The sequence below is a fragment of the Rhopalosiphum padi genome, chromosome 2 (genome assembly GCF_020882245.1).
Source record: "Rhopalosiphum padi isolate XX-2018 chromosome 2, ASM2088224v1, whole genome shotgun sequence".
NCBI classification, from domain to species: Eukaryota; Metazoa; Arthropoda; class Insecta; order Hemiptera; family Aphididae; genus Rhopalosiphum; species Rhopalosiphum padi.
In genome coordinates, this window is record NC_083598.1 from 81200637 (window position 1) to 81224336 (window position 23700).

General features: G+C 30.6%; 1 protein-coding gene across 2 annotated transcripts; it reads left to right on the plus strand.

Moving 5' to 3' along the window:
- The first annotated feature begins 1361 nt into the window (after window positions 1-1361).
- Window positions 1362-22087, plus strand: LOC132919395 (monocarboxylate transporter 12-like). Of its 2 annotated transcripts, none has more exons than XM_060980975.1 (6): window positions 1362-1843; window positions 7439-7536; window positions 10349-10552; window positions 12986-13112; window positions 17726-17905; window positions 18196-22087. In XM_060980975.1, exons 2-6 carry the CDS (start codon window positions 7467-7469, stop codon window positions 19625-19627), a joined length of 2013 nt encoding a protein of 670 aa, XP_060836958.1. In that variant the 5' UTR covers window positions 1362-1843; window positions 7439-7466; the 3' UTR covers window positions 19628-22087. The 2 variants fall into 2 exon arrangements, with proteins under 2 accessions (XP_060836958.1, XP_060836957.1); XM_060980974.1 differs by having other exon boundaries at window positions 1362-1837.
- The last annotated feature ends 1613 nt before the right edge of the window (window positions 22088-23700 follow it).

Genomic DNA, 23700 nt, shown 5'->3' on the forward strand with positions numbered 1-23700 from the left:
CTAACAGATGTATGTAAATGTAACATTTCTTTATACTCTACTGCAGTTAATATAGTAATACATTAAAATACTATAAATGTATTATTTTCATTTATTAGGTTTAATTTGCTGCCGCTTAACTTATATATATTATTTGTTAAAATAGTACGACTTTATATCACATTCGACTGATTATTAAAATGTATATCATATTATTAAAATCATGAATACAATTGGAGTAATAATAAAATAAAATAAGTAATTCTGCCGAGTGTTGGGGACCTTTGCACATGTTGAGGACCAAAGGATACAGCATATGCTGACGGTTTTTTAAAGGTTAAGACAAAAAAAAATGTATTGATAGGTCAGATAATTTCTTACCATTATTGATCTCGTTTTTACGGAGTATATAAGTTATGTTTATAACGTAAATACAAATATTTTTGTTTTGTGAGATCCTTTAATAATGATTTTATTCAAATTCTACTTTTTAAATATTTGTTGTGTTCTGTGGCGGTATTAACTTCTATTTTCAAATAAAAACTTTCCTTTTTAATGTAAATTATTTAGTGGAAAATTGTTTGTACTTAATTCAAGGTTCGAATATGTCGTTACTTGTTTTCCAATTATCAAAATGTTTATATGAAGGATGATTAAAAATAGTCTTTAAAATGGTTTAACAAAAATATAAATTAATTATTACAATATTGGATCTTGAAATTATAATTGGACTTTGTCACTTGGACCGTTTTTACAAATACTGATGGATAATATAAACAACTAACATTCTCAATTTCATGTCATTATAACTCTTTAGTACTCTAAATTAAATAATTTAAAAACTACTTGTTTGAATTTTGATTTTTTAAACGAAAAATTATTCAGTAAAAATTGCTGCTAGAAAATTTTTCAGTAGAAAAGCCAATTATTTTTTTAAAGGATGACGGCTATGGTTCATATTTCATAGTATATGGGCGGGAAGTTGTGGTTTGGATCGATTTTTCACTCATCAATAACCGATCATCTGTGAACCAGTTCGAGGGCTCCCACGCGACCAAGTAAGTATCCGTCCACATCAATAATATCGTTGTACTATAAAATGTTATTAAATAATATTATATTAAAACAACCAATCAAGTATAGGTATGTGTAGGCACATACGCTAAACACAAATCGGTTTGTACACGGACAAGTAACTATATATTATATTCGTCACGGTAGCCCATACACACAAGCACGGGGCGGCGCGCATAGCGTCTAATATCGATCGGCGGCCGGTGCCCTCTCCGCCGCGGCCCCGGCGAGGAGGGCGCGCTCGTTCGTCGTCTAGCACGCTGACACTCGCACGCGCACGAGCGATTGCACACCGTCAGGAAGCGGCGGCGACGGCGGCCACACAACGTCCCGAGTCCACGTCCACAGCGGTGCGCCGTGAGACAGGTCGCGCGGTCCCGTGTCCGCGCGCGTACAGAGTTGCAGTGTGCGGCCGCGTGTTGTTTGAGTAACGCGGGCGGCGCGTGCGATGCGATCCCGATCGCGGGTTACCGGCGGCACGACGACCACGGCGATTGCACTTGCACCGGCACCTGACGACGACGGCGGCGACGACGACGACGACGACGACGACGACTGCGACTATCACCACCACCACGACCACGACGACCGCGGCTGTCGCGACGGACCGCGTTATCGCATCATCATTATTCTACGTCCCGCCGCCGACGCACCTCCGCCGACGGGACGCCGACCAGACGACCGCGACATCGACGGACATGGCCGAGGCGGTGACGAGTCGCTGAACGACGACAAACGCGGACGACGGAGATCGCGGCGCGCTCGCGGATACACCGGCCCGACCGTGAGTATATGTATATATTATGATGTTATGCGCGTCCGACGCGGACGTGTTATATTTTACTATGCAATAGGTGTACCCGCTGCAGCGCCGTCGCTGGAGTTGTTAACAACGTTATGCCCTACGTGAACGGGGCGAGTGCGGCGAAATACGAGCTGGTTTGTTTTTCGCCGCACTCGCTGCATTCGCGCAGGACATAGCGCGAGCCGTATATTCGAAGAAAAATTCGACGCGTATCGATTCGTATCGATATAAGTCCCAAGCCCGATATACAGCTATGTATACCGTTCGATGTATGGCAGTACGTACGAGTATATATCTAAAAAATGTTAAAGATGTGCACAATATTAAATTGCACCAACAGATATGGATTCGCGCGAAAAAATTAATTCCGAATCAAATTATGAGATTCATATAAGAAAATTGCCTCGAAGTTATGTTTAACTCTTAATTCGTCTACGGGCGGTTACGTATCACACGGATTATCGCACACGTGACTTCTCGAGAACGGTCGATTTCGGAACGATACGTTTCGGTTCAAAAAGTATATGTGGTGACTTCTTTAAAAAAAAAAGACCGAACAGTCCTGATGTTTCGAGACTTACGTATTTTCCGCGTTAGATAGTTCGAAATAAACTCGTTTCTTTTCAAATGTACAAACATAAAATTACGTCAGATATTGGACTTACAATTTTCTTAGCGTTTAGACTTTTTGTAATGGACATTTTGCCAACCGACGATTTGTGCCTATGAACACACTGTTATTCGTTTCTAACCCTCTTGGAAAAATGCTATATTTCATGATACAATTTTACGCCGATCGATTCATAAGTATTTCACTATTTTGTGTCTATTATCGGTAATAGTAATGTGAACTAGACAACGATCGCGATAATCGCCATTATCGCGTGAGTATCGGTGTTTAATGCTTGCAGTCCGCGGGGAACCGGTGGATTCGAATAGATCGATTGAGTATTATACTAAAATTTGTATATACAGTGTATTCGTAGCGATTAGTCATGCACTCATGCGGAGGTGCTGCGTGCTCCAAAAATGCAAATAAAAAAACTTGTTGTAAGTTACAATCTAATAAATAAATAACGGCCCACATAAAATCTTTCTTCAGTTTACATTCGTTTCAAATCCACCTCTGTCATATGTATAGTTCAAATACAACTTACAAATTTACAAACTTTAATTATTATTATTGTTGCGAAAGAAGCTCCACTTTATCTTTGAGTGGATATCATTTTTATTTTTTAATCAACTTGGAAGCTTTTCTGGCGTTTGGGATCTGCGGATGATTTCATTTCATCCGACATATACAATAAACAATTATTATACCGTGTTGAATGTACAATTACACATGCCATGTTTATGATCATTTATGTGAGTTTAATATAACAAAAACTCGTATAACGGTAATGACTTTACTGTGATCGTATTCAAAATGTTATTGTGCGCAGTAAAACGGTTTGTGTCCGTTTTCAAAGGGATAATAAACACGACATTTGTATAAACATAATGTTTGTGAACGATATACCATATAAGCACGTCATATAGACATATAGTACTACTAAATATATACCTACATCGTCCAGTATATTATATAATTTATTCGTATGTAACTGGCTGTTTTAAGTATAACAGCTTAAACTGACTGAGTTGTATAGACTCAATAACACTGCTAAAATATTATATGCTTTTCAGTAGGTACTTACATTATTATCTTATATCGGAGAAAACCACTGGCTGTTGGCTTTCGATTTTGTAGCCACTATTCTGTATCATGTATGTGTAATCGTATACGACATGCACAAAATAGACAAATCTGCAGTCTACATAGGTCGTAGGTATATACCGTAATACGTTTAATTCTGGAGTTGCAAAGTGTGTCTTGTTAACGGACTCGCCCATAATATTATTTATTACCACGGGTTAGGATGTTAGAATTCAATTCACACACGCGAACTCATTCGCGATTACAGGGTCTTGTAAAGCTTCCTTGATATTTTTTTAGGCTAGGATGTTTAGCTTACAAATTTTTATCGAGCACTCGCATATATTAAAGTACATATACCACGGCCAAACAGCGTCTTTCTATAAATGACATTTTCCGTCGATAATGCGTTTGTCACATTATTATATGTTATATTATTTATTGTAAAATATATAACGTATTGTAACGATAACATGTAGTTTACATTTGCGAGATGTTTGCGTTTGTATAGGTATATTATTATTGTACTTATGTTGAAAATATTCCAATGACCTATTTGTGTATAATATTCATTGGAGTATTTAGCCGCACACCAACAAACACCGATGACTCGTGAATTTATATAATGGCATAATGCATAATAAGCTACATATACAAACGCTAGATAATATTACTCATGCAAAAATAAAAAACTTGCATGAAAATTAAAAATAATTTCTTTCATTGTTAATTGTGCTCTATCGAATTCTTTATTACGCACTTTATGTACAAACGATATTTTTATATGTAGTACGTCATTATACGACTATGAAATTCAATACTACATTGTAGGTGTATTTGTGCGGTATATATTCGTTACACGTTATAATATACCGTAAATCGTCATATGTAAAATAAAATAAAAACAATATTATGTATTATACATACCTATATACCATACGGTTCAAACAACTCAAAAGTCTCACGGTAACAATTTTTTTCCTCCTCCCCATGCGTCTGGGATTTGTGTTTAAAAATATCCATTACAATTTTATCTTGGACACAAATCAGCTATATCTCTAATGTGTTTTTCCGCAATCACCTTTTAAGTAGTAGTGGGCATAAAATAACAAACGACAATGCGCTTATATTTATATTATACCTTATGTCTACCACGAGGCCATTGGAACTTGTAGGTACATATAACATTATATATATATTGATTATAAACATTTCCCGCTGTATAGTCGTTATATGTTATATACTATATAATAGTCTATATAACATAAACAGCGCGCTGATCACGTGTGCATTGTATTGGAATGAGCTTTTTTTATCCGTATAATCAACTATTGTGATGTTCCACAAACGGCGTGTGCCGTAATTGTATCATTTTCATGTAGTTGGGTTGGTATATATAGTGTAAATATATAACGTGCTTATATGGAAACTTGATTATCTCGAATATCAAAAATGTAGTACCTACTACACTGCCGTGGGACACCAAGCAAGTAATTTACGAGTAATATTAAACTGCTGATAATTATAAAATTTTGGTATAATAAACAGCTTTATATACCTAACCTCACTTTCAGATGTCTGATGATTTTTGTGACATTTAAAAAAAAACTTTAAAATTTTGTTTTAGTTCACTGAATAAATTTTAGTATTACTTTTTTGCATACAGAGGTACTCGTTTTAAACTCTATATAATTTAATTTACGTTTCTATTTTTAAACGAGAATTTTCTTATTAAATGGGAAAAAATACAGTATATTTGGATTCTAATATAAATCATTATATACGGTAGTAAATGTCGAAATAAAACCACCTCACAAAGTATTGCGTGTCCATTAGGTCTTATTGAGTTTAGTTTTCGATTCTGGTGCTAGCACAAAATATATTCTTTAATAATACTGACTTTGACATAAATATATTAATCTAAAAACAAACACTAGATACATAATATAACAAACACTAGTCTGATTGAAATAAAAATTAATAAGTTATTAAAAAAAAAAAATATTTGTCAGTAAGTATAAATAAATTATTATTATTATTTTTTTTTTTTATTATAGTTATAACAATAATATTTTTACTAAGCAGTTTCGAAATTTACAAGTTTATTTTCAATTTATTAATATTGTACTGTATTGTACTATTGTATATCACTAAAGTTTAAACTTTAAATCCATGTTTCAATAGACAAAAGTTTCGAAAAAAAAATAAAAATAATATAATTTAAGTACTTGTAGTTATAACTTATAATAATAGAATTAATAAATAAACGTAAATATGCACGATATTGTTTGTATTATTGATAATATTATTTTTAGATTTAGTTCACTAATCAATAACCATCTCTTTACTGAAAACTTCAGAATTACAAATTGTAGACAATTTTTTATTTAAGCAGTAAAGTTTTATAAAACACTTATGAGATAACTGATATAATATTTTACTACGTTTATTTTGGAAAATATGAAATTTTCAGACCTTGTAAATAGTTATGGATTGTTAGTTGTGTTAAGTTATGTCATGACTCATGATATATAATAAAAGGTTTTTTATAGTTCATAGTTTCGTTTCTGGGTATAAATAACTTGGTTTTCGATACAGATAAATAACAATATGTATAAATATAAGTTTATTATCAAAGAATAGCTTTTTTAAATAAATATAAATTCTTCAAATGTTATTCAATTGTTGTATAGTAGATTGCTATTGTAAAAATATTTATTAATTATTAGTCATATGATAAATTATATTATTTCATACGTTAATTAACTGTAAATACCTAAAAGTTCACGGTACTTAATAATTAGAATCAAAAAATATATATTAATTGTTATAACAGTGTTAGAGCTAAAATGAAAGTTATTCAGTTTTCAAAAAATGTTTAAATGAATATCAAATTTCGATTTTAATTTTAGTTTCCAACAATCAATCGATTATCAATTTGATAGCTATCTGATTACTTTTTTTAAAGAAAGTCTTCGTATAAATCCAGATCATATTGACCCATATATTTATAAACAAATGTTTCTCTTTTTAGAATTATTAATGTTTTGGTGTAACGCCAAATATGTGTCAAATTATAAATTACTGATTAATATATTATATATATGCATATATATTGATAGCTACTTATTTGTCGAGAAAAAATATATTATGGTATTATTGGAATATTATTAACTAAGTTGTGTAACACAACCGGTAAACGTGCCATTCATCTGAAATCTATATCGATAAATAAATTAGGTACCAAATATATATTTTATTTTACTTAAAACAGTTTTGTACATTTCAACCAGAATAGATTGTGTCATAATATATGTGCAGTGTGCACAGTGTTCGTTTAACCTATCTGACAATCATTCATCACTGTCGCAGAAACGAAACGTCATTCAGTTAATAAAAATTTTTACTACACTTAGGTGATCTTATTTTAAATAAAACTTCAAAATATTTCATTGTGTACTAAATTTAACGACTAAGATATTTTAGCTTGATGACAATTTTTGCGTAAGTGAATGCTATTGAAAATGATTAACACTCGTTCGTGCACGTCACTATACTTCAGCGGTACTTATTACTTTGGAATTTGTTGCCTATTATTTTAGTAAATTAAAATAGCCATACAGAATATCGTTATACATTATAATATATAATATCACTAAATATGTCCTTAATAAAATTAAAATATCTCGAAGCTCATTCACTAAGAGTCTTCTTCATTCTATGAAACATGTCTTTTTTTTCTCTCATCACATTCATATTGTTCTATTCTTTCGAACAAATTGTGTAATAAAAAATAAAATTTAGTTTTAAAAAATGAAAATATAAATTCATAAAGCTTATACTACTACAAATGATAATAATAAAAAGTTGTTTATTTGTTTCAGTGTAACGTTATACGAATATTAAGCAACAATGAGCCTAAAGAAGAAACCCAAAGAAGACGACCACGAAGCATTGGCCGGAGAAGAAGAAGCTGTCACAGGTGATTTGAATAATATATTCTTAAATAATTACATGACTAAAAGTTTGCATATAAATGTTGTCAAATTATTCATGTATATTAAATATTATACGACGAACGCGCGTTCCGCAGCAATTCAAACTTGCGTGAATTTCCTAAAAAAACAAAAACAAAAAGAGTATTGTTTTATTTTAGGTACCCTATATTTAATGTTTTTTTTTATATATCTTTTGCATACTATTTAGACAAGTGTATGATGTATTGACATTACGCTGCTGTAACAATGGTTGGTACGAATTTCTCTACATTCGTTTTGTATCATCCAAACATGTATTTCATATTGCACATAAATATAATGGCGTGTCCAAAGAATACTTATTTAAGTGTATGAATAGTAATGTACCCACGTGAGTGTGTATATGTGTCCCTGTTATTGGCCGCGTTTCCCCACAACAGTTAAGGGTCAATAACACGATGATTTTTTTTTTGTTTAACTGGCCCAATAGTTTTTGCACACTTTTGGCTTCGTTCAATAATATTTATGTAATTTTTCAATCGATTGCGGTCGCTGTCGACATATTATATTGGACGCTTGTTGTTTATCGGGCTATGGGACCGTCAGTGCGTGTGTGTGGGAGGGGGGCAACTTGTACGACCATTGCCAATGTCAGTGTACTAAATACTAATACACTATATTATAGTTACTATACTGTTACAGAATGACCTTGGATCATCCGTTCATTAAGTTTAAAAATACTCGTTGAGACACATAACCCTAATGAAGGTTATTCCTACCTTGACGTATTAACTTTTGAAAAGAACCGTTAATTCCGTAATAAGCGGGCAAATTCTGTCGAGAGAAAACTGTACAATGTGCCAAAAAGAGAACTTTTATTTATTTAATGACCCAATAATAATTATCGAATAAGCCGCATTAAAAAATATGAGTTCAGCTTTAAATTTGAATAAATATTACTGGTGATAATAATGGGTAATTAGTAATTAGTAATTACTATATTTTGCAGACTTATAAACTTTTGTAATTGATTATTAAAAGCTCCATTAATTATATAGCTACATGACATTTTACACTCCTATACACTTGTATTTAAAACATTACAGTTAAAAATATATAATTAACGTGGCATATAAATAAGAAGCATTTTAGGTAACAATATTATGTATTATGTTTAACAAAAATAATTCAAAATGTGTGTATTATACAAAGACAATTTTAAACTAAATTAAAATTATCTTAATTTAAATATATATTATTAATCATACGTTAAATTTTTTAAAACTATAATTAGATTTATATTGTATCTATAACGGGTGATCCATTTAACGTAAGATATTATTTCAAAAACTATTAACGTCTTTGAAAATATTTATTTTACATAACTATACAAGACGTAACTAAACAAAATTTCTCTAAAAAATAATATTTATGTTTTAATATTTTTTTAACCTTTTTATTTTTTTAAATTGCGACATGCACTTTTTTAATTATTCATTCATTCTATATTTTTTTGAGCATTTCGATGAATACAAATCCAATTTTGGACGAATAATTTATGAGTTATAAGTATTTAAATGTTGATGAGTAGAGTAAAGTGGTACAGAGATAACCTGCAAAATGTTGGACCACTATACTCTGTTTATCTTAGTTTTATACGTTTTAGTACTTGTCGAAAATTTAATTTTTATAGATCCAAATACTCTGAATAATATCTGCTTTGGTTTGTGGAATTTAAAATTAATGTTATCATTCAAAAATCATAATATTAAATATTTTAAAAATCACGATAAAAAATAATAAAAATGTTGTTTTATAACGACTTAAAATTATTTAAAATAAATAATAAGTGTTATATGTTAAATAAATCTCTTTATGTATATACATTATTTAAAAAATATGCACCACAATTGATTGATTATTCGTGTTTGAAATACTATAAAAAAATGTTATAAATTCATTAATACATATTTTCAATTATTAACGTACCATTATTTATTTAACAGTATAAGAACTTAAGTGAATAGGGTTCATTCACTTAAGAATAAATCAATTCTAATTATAGTTTAATCAGATGATTAAAAAATCATAAATTAATAACAATCGATGTAAATAAATAAAATAAATAAATAAATGATTTAAAATATTTTTGTTTTATAAAAGGTTTATCAATAAATTATTAAACTATAAAACGTTTATTGTTTGACCTTAGGTGATTAAATACGTACTTAAAAGATGAATCTAATTGATTATATTATGTAAAAAATATTTATAATTATAATATATATATAGCTTGCAAGTATAATAAATTATGTTATGTAATATTTAGATATATGTCCGTAAGTTTTGTACTTAAGAAAAAAAATAATAATAATATGAACTAAGACTACATAGTATAGGTACTCATCATGTGTCAGTCAAAAATAATCTCTATAAATAATAATTATTGGTAATTTTTATATTTGTTAATTTATTTGACTTACATATAATATATATAGTATAAACACATAATAATATATTATACTTTTATACCTAAATTAAGCGTATATGTGTATATATAATAATTATTAATTATTATTAAACAATAAATTATTATGTATAGTATATTGACTAACAATTTCCTGACCCTTTGTTAATCTAATAATAAAAGGAATAATTGTGATTTTGAATTATAATTATAAGATTTAAGGCAACGTTTAAAATGTTTAAACATTCTTCATTCCTAACCATTGATCTGTTGGTGACATTTTAAAATTATATGAAATTGATTATATCAATCAATATTATATTATACATTTTTGTGATATTGTTATATAGATGGTCAAAACTATGTACTCGTTCCTCCGGATGGTGGATGGGGTTGGCTAGTGCTTCTGGGAAGCACATTGGTCAACATGCTAATTCCAGGCACCCTTAAGTCATTTGGAGTGCTGTTCGTAGAGTTCACCGAAGCATTCCATGCGTCAGAGACCGCAGCTTCGTGGATACCCGCAATCTGCTATTTTCTCTATTGTTCTTTAGGTAAATATAATTTATATTATATTATTAGATTGTATAGAAGACAACGTGCAAATTTATCCAACATTCATTGTGTTTATAATAGACAGATGACGCACCATTATTCGAAACTAAAGTATTATATACATATTGTAGTTAATCAAAAATAAACCATCTTAATTAAACAGCTCTACGTTTCTAATGATACAAATTGCGTAATATAATGATTTCACTCTATTCATAATTTGTAATTGACTGAATTATATTAAAATTTAAATGTTAGAAAAATGTAATAAATTAGCGTGTAACACAACGACCTAATATAATGAGACATAGTTAAGTTATCAATAATCATAAACATTTCATAAAGAAAAAAAAGAAAATGAATCAATAATTTCATATTAGCTTATTGAAGCTTGGATATTTAAATGAAGTTAAATTTCATTTATTTGAAAAATAGTATCGAATTTATAAAGTATAATATTATTATTAGCTACACATATCATAATCAGTTATTAACAGTATCAATAATTTCAATAATCAAACAGCAATACTGCAATTTTAAACTTTCTATCATTAATTTTTATTTTATTTGACTATTAAAATTAATATTTATTTCTTATATTTTTGAATTAATATATAGTAAATAATTAGAATCCAATGGTTAGATAAGGTCTTAACTGACACTAGTGAATATTTCTATTAATAGATTTTAATAACTATCGATTAAATCAAATAATAGTAATATGTACAATAATAAATGTAATATTATTTCAATGATAAAAAATATGAGAAAAGGGGGACCACTCTGTCGTGCAGTAGGTGTCGAGTAAGTTACAGAGTGTACTCTGGTTATTAAATATATCGATTACTGTTGCAAAATTAATAGGCAATACTTGACTACATACATAATATTATAAATTATAAGTACAAGTGTACGACAGAAACATTAGAAATTCTTAGATTGTTTTATAATGTATTTTATAATCTATTATACACATTAATCATAATGAGACCATAATAATAAGTGAAAACGAAATAAATGTTTTGATAAATTATAAATATTATAAGCAAAACTTGTTTAAGTTTCAAAATGATTAATGACCCACATTCTCATAAAAATATATACATATATTTCATAATATACCTACTATTCACTACTAAAATATGTATAATATGAATATTGTATGCTTAGTATAATACAATTTATGTAATTTTTTCTATAGTTAATAAACAAGTTTAATTTATTTATATTTTAATCGTTCTTAAAAATATCAAATCACATAATTATTTTTAAATTATTGTTTTTTTATTTATTAAAATCCTTACAATTTTAGTTTCAAATAATTGATTAAAATTACTATTTTAATTCAAATTTTGAATATTATACTAATTTGTTTGTTTTTTTAATGAGTATGAAATAATCCAAAATTATTTAATGGATAATGTATATTGTTGACGTTTATTTTTTATATATGTATTAGTTATTAAAAATGTTACCAGTATTTTAACCATGATAATTATTAATTTCTTCAGTTTATTTCGAATCCAATCGTATATAGATTGATCGTATAGAACTGTATAAGTTCTGTTATTTCTATTTAATTTAAAATATTTATGCTTACAAATAATATACCTCCGAAATTGATGAAATAACCAAATTTTGTTCCGTTTTACTGACGGTATAGATGTTAGTATAATGCACCCAAGGGAATAGATTTTGCATATAAGCTGTTAGACTACATATTATACGCAATGTGTTCAAAGTATATATTACACCATCCATTCGCACTCAATTAAAATTGTTAATAAACATGTTGTTTGTTTAATTTATAATTAATTTAAGGATTGGTTTCGTGAATAATTTATAATCATAGTTAGGTATGGGTGGTATGACGTGGATTTGACTGCTTTGTTCGCCTTTTAAGCAAAAGCTTCTCTACATTTAACATAAGTACATGCATTACTACGCAGAAACAATAATATTCAGTAGGTAGGTCACATTTAAAAGAATCAGTGACAAAATTATTTCCTAATACAAATTGGTTACACGAAATACACATTTTAATTAAAATGTGTTGTATTATACGTATACATTATTATAATGTACTTTCGAGAAAGTCAATTCAATATTTTTATTAATATTATTTGTTGAATTAAAACATATTATTATGACATCAATCAAAATAGTTATAATGAATGGGTTTTTATGATATATACATTATATTATTGTGTATATGAATCACTGGAGAATTTAAATGAACTGTGACAAACCGTATAAGTTATTTTTTATAGGTAGTCATTAATTCTAAATCCTAGTACAAAGATTACTCATATAGTAGTACTATGTCTAAAGATTATTAAATAAACAAACCATAAATATTATAATCTATTTAATTTTGATTTAATTTTTTTTATATACATATATTATATACATATATAATATGTATATATTAGGTCCTGTTTCGAGTTACCTGTCATCAATATATTCATATCGTACAGTAACGCTAATTGGAGGCACTTTAGCTTCTCTGGGATTGATGCTCTGTTACTTCGCCGACTCCATCACATTTCTGTACTTCAGGCAAGTAGTTACATATTTAATTAATTTATAATAGTTTTACTATTGTTTTATTCTACGTTAATTTCAAAGAAAAGTATTAATACTTCAATTATTCTTTTTCTTTGATCATATTTGCATAATATGTATTATAACATAAGTGAATTATAAAATGGGCGATTATTTGAACATCTCAATATTTAAATTCATTATCATAAAGAAAATATTATTTTTCAAAAATATTGTTTTGTTATGACTTTAGATAATATAAAAATATAAATACAGTAGAATTTCATCAATTCGGACTAATTGGAGCTCTAGAATCTAGATTATCCGTTTTAATGAAAGTCTGAATTAAACAAAATAACCAAAAAACGTGTAGATATATACATAATATTAGGCGAATAAAGGAATATGCGAATGACAATATTTAATTGGTATTTAAACGCGATAACATGTAGAAAATTCGAGGAATTTGTTATAATGTGTTGTACTTTAGAAAAAAATAAACATGAAAATAGCCTTAATCAACTATCCGGATTAAGCGAAGTCCGGTCTAATAGTGTCCGGATTAATAAGGTTCTACTGTATTTTCATAAAATGTTAATTGTTTTTGAAATAATAAGTGTATATCATTCTGTATGCGGAAAAACGGTGGTTTTACTGTTATCTTGCCTTTGGCCTTTGGGTTACTTATTATAAGTATAAGTAAAGTTTTAAATAATCAATATTTTGAATTTGAACACATTATAACTATTTGTTTGTCAATGCGTTTATGTCCCGAATACTGAAAAGAACTTTCATACATTATTATATTTATTTACTAATTTACATTTATTAACGTTTCTTAGCACACGGTTGTATTTATCTTGTGGTACTCGTATATAATTATATACATATATAAATAAATCTATATCAATATACTATTAGCGTATTAATGATTTTTTTGATTCTTCATAAAAGCTTAAGGTATACAATATTGGCCATGAGAAAAACATTATACGTATTGACAAATCAATTGAAATTTTCTTCAATGCCCTTGAGATTTATTTATTATTGTTACAAAAACACAATTTAACGGGAAATTGCGTACCTGCAATAAATACTTAAGTACATTTAAATTGAAATGGATAGCCTGTAGACATAGTTAGGTAGTAGGTAAAAATATTAATTCACCTATTCCACAGCAAGTCATAATTTTTCCTTTAATAAATTACATTTCACTACATGCACATAATAAAAATGATATCAATATAATCTTATAAACGTGGCTATATGTTTTTAACTAACGAGTGAGAAATTCTTCAATAGTTATAGAAATATGTATTGTGGCTAAATTAACTGTAATAGTGTTAACAATGAGAAAACCTTTAATAATTTCCAAAAAAAAAAAGATTTTTTCTTTGCTTTTTCATTTTTTTATTCTCGTCCATACAATAGAATGCCAAATTGCCAAAGCACATGCGTTATTTTTCAAACAGATTACGTACGTCACTACGTCATAATTTTACTGCTTTCTTTATAAACTACGTTTAAATTGAATTAAAATTATAAAAAGGGAAAAATGCTTTTGTTATTTAAACAATAAATAACACAACTATAAAAATTAATAAATAATTGCATTTAATAATGTTAACAATAAAATATCATTGACAGTTTTATTTTATTTTTTATGATGCAGAAACTATAGAAATGTTAGAGGTTACTAAAATCAAAAGTTTGATTTAATGAATAATACATTTGATTTTATAGTAATAAATCATCATAAATTGATATCATTAATAATAATATATAGTAGTAGGTATATGAAATATACATTTTTTGGTCAGTGTTTTACCATTAATCATCAATATTCATAAACGTATAATAGTTGATATTTTAAGTTACTAAATAAATATTATTGAAACGTCTTTAATTGAACATGAATACGAAAACCGTTTTTAATTTTTCAATAATATATACTTATCTATTTTATATACCCATTTTTATTTAGTATATATTACTATTTTATATTTGTATAGACACATTAATAATGCAAAATATTATTTATATTTCTGACTTTTTGAGTGGTTTCAAATTCAAATTTAGTTTTGAATATTTCTATTATTATAGATTCTAAATTTAAATATATAATATGATTTACTTTGTTACTAAATAACTTATCAGCTGATTTTAACGTAACTTTGATTTTCAATTTTTAATTAAACATGGCTTTACTCTAAGATTTTATAGTTTAATTGATTAATTGAATAAATGTATTAATACATAGAATATATTCTACTTCACGATAACTATAATTCACGGTATATAGAATATTTATTTTTCTCATTATTATGTCCAACAGTTACTATTTAGATTACTTCCAATTCCATTGGGTTTTTATAGTAATATATTTTATCAAAGTATTCCTATAGAAGTATAAATATCCCTCCTAATTATTAATTGTATTATTTATTTAGATATAGAATTGCACCATCTCAATATTTTCAATGTCTCGTGTTCTAGATATCTAAAAAACTAATTACAGCATTGATACATAAATAAATCCATACAATTTTATAAATTTATATTTTATAATATGTATGTTATATGATTTTTATATCTTTCGATTTTTTATTAACTACAATTTTTACAGTTACATTTATTTAATTTTTATTTTGCATATGGGATTTTTTTTACAATTTTACTGTTCATTGGTTATCAGATAAATTATGAAACCTCTATTGTGTATTGTGCACGATAATGGTTATTTGTTGTGACGTATACAAATAATATAAATATAATAAAACGTTCTGTATACAATAGATTCGGTTGAGCCCAGGTGAGTATGGTGCATCTGATTCTGTGTAAAGTTTATAGTCAGATTGTGAGTAAGATTCGGTGTACAAAGTCGTTATTATTATTAAACTTATTTGCACGTGCTCTCTGTGAAATTAATTCTGATCGGCATCATGTCAGTACTTATCGCCTTATGATGTATTTATTTTTCAAAATTTGGTGATGCTTTCGTGTACAAAGAAAATAATTCATGTAACACATTATCTGTTGTTGTCGAGATGTTGTCGAATGATTAGTTTTTGCTTGTTAAATATAACACAAACAACAATATCGATAAAAATGAAGATAATATTTACATAAGAAATTCTATTCACATCGTTGAAGTATCGTAGACTCTATCGAGTAGATACAAACAAAATATATTAATCAACACATTTTAGATCGATGTATCCAATCCTGACAATAACGTATATTCAATAATGATCTTATTATATAGGTAATAATATAAATATAAATATCTTATTGTTTATTTTTATAATCTAATAAGGAAAATCACATCATATCAATAAATACGTAATTATATTGTTACTTTTTTCTTTTAAGAAAAATGTACAATACGGTATAACAAGCATATTATGTGAAGAGAGTAGAAAAAAAATAGCTTAAGATTATTTGCTTATTAAATCACCAAGTAGTAACACTTAGCTTGAAAATATATTATTACCTATACCTACTGGCTATATTAAAAATATTTATTTGACTTATTAATCCGCCTAAATATACCTGTATAAATAAATAAATAATTAAATAACTTTATGCTAAAACTTAAAATGACACGAAATTTAATGTAGATTATGTAATTAAAGTGTATGTCAATAAAATACTATAATGACAATAATAGTATTCAGATCTTGTTCTTCTTCATATTTAGTCAGAAATTACGTTATTAAACGACAGCGACTAGATAGCACCTATCAGCTATACTACAGAAAATCTGTATATTTTTTATGTTTTATTCATTGTATCTGTATGTTAGCTAAATGTTTATGACATCTATCACAGTTAAATCATATCATATATTGTATTCCAATTTTACTATTCATTGGATATTTAAATTTGAATTAGGGTTCAAAATATTATTAAGTTAATCGTGTTCTATATCCTTTTATATAGACATATACTATATAAATAGGAGGTAGGTACGCACTGACGAAAATCAAACCAATAATAAATCATATAATATCCGACACTTCCTAAAAGAAAAATTCCGTCCCTCGAGCTTTTTGATTGCTGCTATATAAATTTACACCGACGTATATTGATCTTTAAACATTAAATAGCAATATAAGCATATATAGTGTGAAATGAAATTAATCTACCGAAAAACAAGGTTTTCGACGTTTATCGGGAAAATGAAATCGTATTTGATGGTATTTCTCTCGATTTTTCGAATCCTACGAGACGACAAAATATTGGGTTGCAGAGTATACAGCGCATTTATCGGATTGCTCAATCGGATATATATTACCACGTTCTAAAATAAATATCCAATCATTTTAATCGCCAGCAACTATAAATTAAGAGTTTTTTTCTTCTTTTTCTTCTTCAGAATAATGATTTTTATGGCAATGCAAAAACACTCTAGATAAACCTATCAATCAAAATGACCCGCTAATTACAATGTGTTATGTGTTGTACTTTCAATATGATGTAATTTCTTCTTAAAATCTTAGCAATTTCCATAAGTAAACTTTTGCTACTTTTAGCCTACTTTTTCGATTTCCAATTTTATTGCGTTTTAAAAAAATGTTTATATGTTAACTATTTTGCTAACGACCACGGGCCATTGCGTGTTTCAGTTACGGGATGATGTTCGGCTGCGGCGCGGGTTTGGCGTTCCCTCCTGGCATATTCATCGTGACATCGTACTTCGTCAAGTACCGCGGATTCGCCAACGGAGTGGCCATATCCGGCAGCTGCTTGGGTTCCATGTTCCTGCCGCCGTTCCTGGGCTACCTGATTGACAACTACGGTTACAAGTACAAAAACAAAAACAAAATCCCTTCCCCTCCTCAAAACACGTGTCGTATACTACATTATATTATATAATATATTAATATGATTGTTATACATACGAGTGCTCAACCGAAACGGTCCGAAAACTCTTGAATATTATATTTATATAAATCGTTTGAAGTTTCGGGTCGCGTCGATCCTTTCCTCCCCACCCCCTACTAAATATAAAACATAAAAACCGCCCCGTAAATACATGTGTGCTGTATGTGTGTGTGCTTGTGTGTGCGTGTGTGTGTGTGTGTGTGTGGCGCAGGGAGGTGGTGCTGATACTCGGAGCCCTTACGCTCAACGTGTGGGTGGGCGCGATGCTGTACCATCCGGTCGAGCAGCACATGGTCAAGCAGTATGTGGACGACTGCGAGTGCGGTGACGACGGACTGGACAGCGGCGGCGAAGTGGACGCGGCGGCGTCGTCGGTCTCCCTGGCCGTGCAGGCCGCGGCGAACTCGGTGACCGGAGGTAAAAGCTTGACGGAACTACACCGGTGTGGCGATGACGACGAGGACGGGCGGCATCAAGAGACCGTGTCACTGCTGGCACAGAACCTTAACGGTTACGTGATCGTCAACGAACTGAACGCGTCCAGCGTCAAAGTGCCGACGGACGACCGGTACCTGCTGGCTGGCGGCGGCGTGGCGGTTATCGCGGCGGTCAAGAGCAAGTCCACGGCCCGGGCCAACAACTGCGGTTCCGATTCGCTGAAGTCGCTGCAAGCGTTCAGCAGCTGCGGCTTGTTACGGACCACCAGCGGCGGAGCGGCCGACCACATGCAGCTGCAGCACCACAACTTGCACTACCAACATCAGCACTGCAACCTGCAGGCGCCGGCGTTCCGGGGCGCGAACGGATCATCGTCGCTGTCGTCGCTGCGGTACGTCAGCACGCCGTTCCACGGCAGCACGTTGGTCAGCCTGTACGAGGACTCGCAGCCCAAGAAGAAGCAGCAACAGCAACAGCGACGGCGGCGGCGGAACAAGCGAAACAAACGGCGATCCGGTAAGCAGCACGAGCAGTCGCCCTCGCCGTCCGCGAAAACGGATAGCGACGGTGACGGGGCCGACGGACAGACGTCGTCCCGGCGTAAAACCGTGGCCGGCGCGTTACAGTTGCTGTCCGACCCGCTGTTCATAGTCATACTCGTGTCGAACGCCACCACGGCCATCGGGTACACGAACTCGGCCATCCTACTGCCGTCGTACGCCATCAGCATCGGCCACGACAAGAGCAGCTCGCAGTACCTGCTGTCCGTGGTGGCCGTGCTCGACCTCGTGGGCCGGGTGGGCGGCAGCACGCTGTCTGACTGGATCCGGCTGGACAAGCGGTACTACTACCTGGGCGGGCTCGTCCTGTCGGGCGTCGCGCTGTTCGTGCTCCCGTTCGCCGACGACTACCCGACCATGTGTTTCGCGTGCGCCGCGTTCGGGCTCGGTTCCGGCGTCGTGGTCGGCATCACGGCCGTTATAATGGTCGACATGCTGGGCGAGGAGCGGCTGTCGTCGTCGTACGGCATATCGCTGTTCTGCAACGGGCTCGTCCAACTCATCGGGCCGCCCGTGGCCGGTTACATATTCGAGACGATCGGTTCGTACAAGCCGGTGTTCCACGGCATGGGCGTCATATTGCTGTTCGGCGCCTCCACGTGGCTGGTGACTCCGTTCCTCAAGAAGAACCATCATCGCCACTGACTGTCACGGTCGCCATCATTTATTCTCTACAACAATATTACTTACATACATAAGTACACACACACACACACACACACACACACACACACACACACACACACACACACACTGACAAACCATCATACACATAATACATAAATACTTATAAATATACAAATACACAAAATTATAGTATTATACAAGTGTGATAATATTATATAACGATTAATAATACATATTTGCCATAACCGACGCGTATACCTATATATACGATTAGTGTAATTTAGTGACACGTCAAAATATCCCGGTAAAAATATCCCCGCAAAAATATTCCACGACAAAATATCTTGCGTAAACATTAATTAAAAATTTAAAGCTTTTTCCTTATAAAAGTTTCGTAGATATTAATATAATACAGTTAGTTATTATTGACATTTGTAGAACACGAAAAAATGTATTAAACAATGTTAAAATAAATATTAAAATAAGTTTTTCGTCAAAAATCAATACGCTTATTATAATACCGAGTTATGTGCTATCGATTTTAAATATTTATTTTTATTAGTTTCATCGTATCCTTTTACAATAGAATTTAACGGCTTGCCTAAATTTTTATATTTTCGCCTTTTTTCGGTTGATGTACTCCAGCTGCTTGTTATTCAATTTTGCCCCCCCCCCCCCCCCGTAGACCTTGTTCTCGTTTTAACATATTAATTCTAACAGCAAATTTTATAATAAAGATTATCACTTTGAAGTTTGAGTTATTTTATATATGCGAGATATTTTGTCATGGATTATTTTTGCGAGGATATTTCGACCGAGATATTTGATATTTTGTCGTGGAACCGTGTAATTTATAGTTTATAATATATATTATTATACCCAGTGGCTTATTTGGGTGCTGTAAAAGTGACGCATCAAAAGTATTCAATATTGTAGGTCGTAAAATAGTATGTAAATACTTATTAAACTCGATTATATAAATCTAATTTTCAATATTATGATGGTTATTGTCACAGTTGTTACCGCATGTCAATTATAATCATAATTATAGGTTTGGTTTGATTGATGAGCAATCAATATTGTATGGGAAATGTTTTTAAAAATATGGTGACTCTTCTACACGTGTTTTTATCTGTCAGAGATAAAATGTAGACCCTAGAGGGATGCAAAATTAGAAGATTGAATATCATCCATTATAATGTTATAAAACAAGAGAAATTTTGCAGCACCAAAAATGTCAATCAAATATGATGCCACTGATTTACCCATAGGTACACGTGATATAATATTACAATAATTTATTAATTACTCATACTTCGTTTAATTATAATATTATTAATATGTCACGTATGTCACAGAGATGATTCCGTTATATAGAGGTGCTTTAAATTGCATTCTATTTCTCTTCCTGGGCCAATGTATTTAATGATTTCAAGAATCCGTGACTCGCAGATATGATGCGATGATTGCCACAACCCACAAATACGTGAATGATCGATTTGCATTTAAACTTATACAGCGTAATGTAACATATTATTTCGTCGTACGTTATTCTTTACGATATCAACGATTACTAGAATAATATTAGAAGGTATAATAATAATATATAGTTTTTCAAAAGATGCATATCCCAGGCGAGCCAACCATTATGTCGGTGGTGGCTAAAGGAGCGCCATTGACATAAGTTTTAACTCGTAGGCAGCCGTTTACCGTGTATAATCAATTATTTTTATTACCGATTCGTTAACCGTCAATCATCACCGCGTTTATTATTATCACCGATGATATAAAACACATTCCATCATTGTGCGCGTTTTCCGTTGTATTTTTTTCCGCTGTAACTTTTAAGCTGGTTTTTCATAAACTACCGAACACCGCCGCAGGAATTCGTACGAAAAACAATGTTTACCTAAAATCCGAGTAGCGTGATGAACAATTTTTATACTAGAAGCGAAAACAATAACAATAAGGACAGCAAAGAAACAAAATTGTTAAATATATATATAAGTATTTCTAAAATGTATAATCACACACTACCCGTTTTAGACTTGAGGCAATCACCTTGAAAAACCCTCTAGGGAAGTCACTGCCTGCGCAATACTTATATCGACACGAGCGTGTACAATACCATATCGCTATCATATAAAGAGTTCCTCGTTTTTACATAGAAATAATATGCTATCATAAAATAAAATACCGAATACGATACGCGCAATTTAATGGTCGACGGTGCTACCCACCGACATAACATTTTTGTTTCGATTCTAATTTTTAACCGATTCTTCCAACCCCCCGACGTCACATCTCATACATTATTATTGTTATTTCACACAGATGACCTATAATATCTGCAGTGACGTGTGCTAATATCAAACTTGTTTTAGCTCATATGTTTTTAAGTGTATAATTTATAGTTTATACTTTATTTCGATATATTCATTATTTTTTTACACGTATAGTCGTTATAGTCTCTCTTCTCCATATTCTCATACTCATGGATCATGAGATCCTCATGTTTATACGAGCCTCGACGGCCGTCCCCATTTCATCCATTTGAGATGCTGAGATGCGTGACGTCAATATTATTCTATATTTTGTTGGAACCAAAATGACGAATTTAAACACAGAAAATATATTTAATATAATTTAAATATAATGTCTAATTATTTTGTCTGTTCGTACCTGTTGTTTATTACGAATCTTCCGTGTCGGTTATTATATAAATATATAACACAATATTATTTTGTTGTTGAATTGGTGGTTACGTTGTTTTTTTGATTTTTTTTTGTCAAGAATTTATATATTAAACGTTCTACTAGGTATAGTATATTTCTCAGAACTGATAGATACCGTACATAGTTAAAATGATATAACGTTAAATAATGTTAAACGATTTTTATTTACAACCACTATTATACTATAAAATATAATAGTCAAATTGACGATAAATATATAAATTAATATGAATATATATATATTATATTATTACAGCTAATGAAATGAGAGAAATGTACTTCACATTTTGAATATTTCTAGTAAAATATTGTAATAATATTAGTGTATAATGTTAATAATAATAGTAAACGTTATAATATTTTGTAGATCATTATTTTAGTGTACATAGTCATTTATTTTTAATTTATTATACTTGTATAGAAAATATATAAATCAATGTTATTCAATTATAATATTATATAAATAAATAAATACATTTGTAATGTATTCCAGCCTTTTTCACAGTATCTATTCATATTTTATTTCAAGTCTTCAATCATAACAATCATATGAAGTTTAATCCACTATGTTTATAATTATTATAAGGCGAAATACACTTTATGCTAAATAACGGTGTTAGTGTGATGACGTTCAGCAGTGTCGTACGGAGTACCCTACGAACGACAATAGTAATTGAGAAATTAAATATTAAAGGTATGCGTCATGTACTATTCAAAGTAAGTACTTAAATACGTTTTATGAAACTTGTTTTTGAGTTATATTAAAATAACCAATAGGTGGATACTTCAATACGTGATATGAGCGATCTGTTTAAAATAGGAGCGTTCCCAATACATAAAAGTTAAATATTTTGATGAAATTTATATGACCAATGGTAGTAAGTTATAAGTTATAACAAACACCTAGCGGCGATCAGTAGTCGTACACGTTTGCAACCCTTTCACTTACACGATGTAGTTAATTTCACCAACGAGGCTGATGAGGTCATTCTAAATAATAATGTTGTTGTTGTTAAGAAAAGTTAAAATTAACAAATATGCAGTGCAGTAAACACTTAAAACATTTCTATTTCTATACATTTTTACTTTTAGTTTGAACTAATTGAACTATAGACGTAAAGTTGTCAAATTATCAATCTATACACACATTATTTTTGAATATTATATAGAATTTCAACTATACAATTCAACTTTTGAAAACCCGCTATTTGCATCTTTGTTTCTGCCCTCACAATTGTCTGAAATATAATATGATACGTGGTTATTTATGAGATAACATTCCCTGCCTTTTGAAAATGAAAAGGCACGCCACTGGGCGGCATCTAGCAATTATAATAATAATAGGTATCAGGAACG

Excerpts from the sequence above, each read along its gene's own strand:
- LOC132919395 (XM_060980975.1), top strand. The coding sequence starts at position 7,467 with ATGAGCCTAAAGAAGAAACCCAAAGAAGACGACCACGAAGCATTGGCC. Across the intron at positions 10,553-12,985 it reads TTTTCTCTATTGTTCTTTAG|GTCCTGTTTCGAGTTACCTG; the intron begins GTAAATATAATT and ends TGTATATATTAG. Across the intron at positions 13,113-17,725 it reads ATCACATTTCTGTACTTCAG|TTACGGGATGATGTTCGGCT; the intron begins GCAAGTAGTTAC and ends TGCGTGTTTCAG.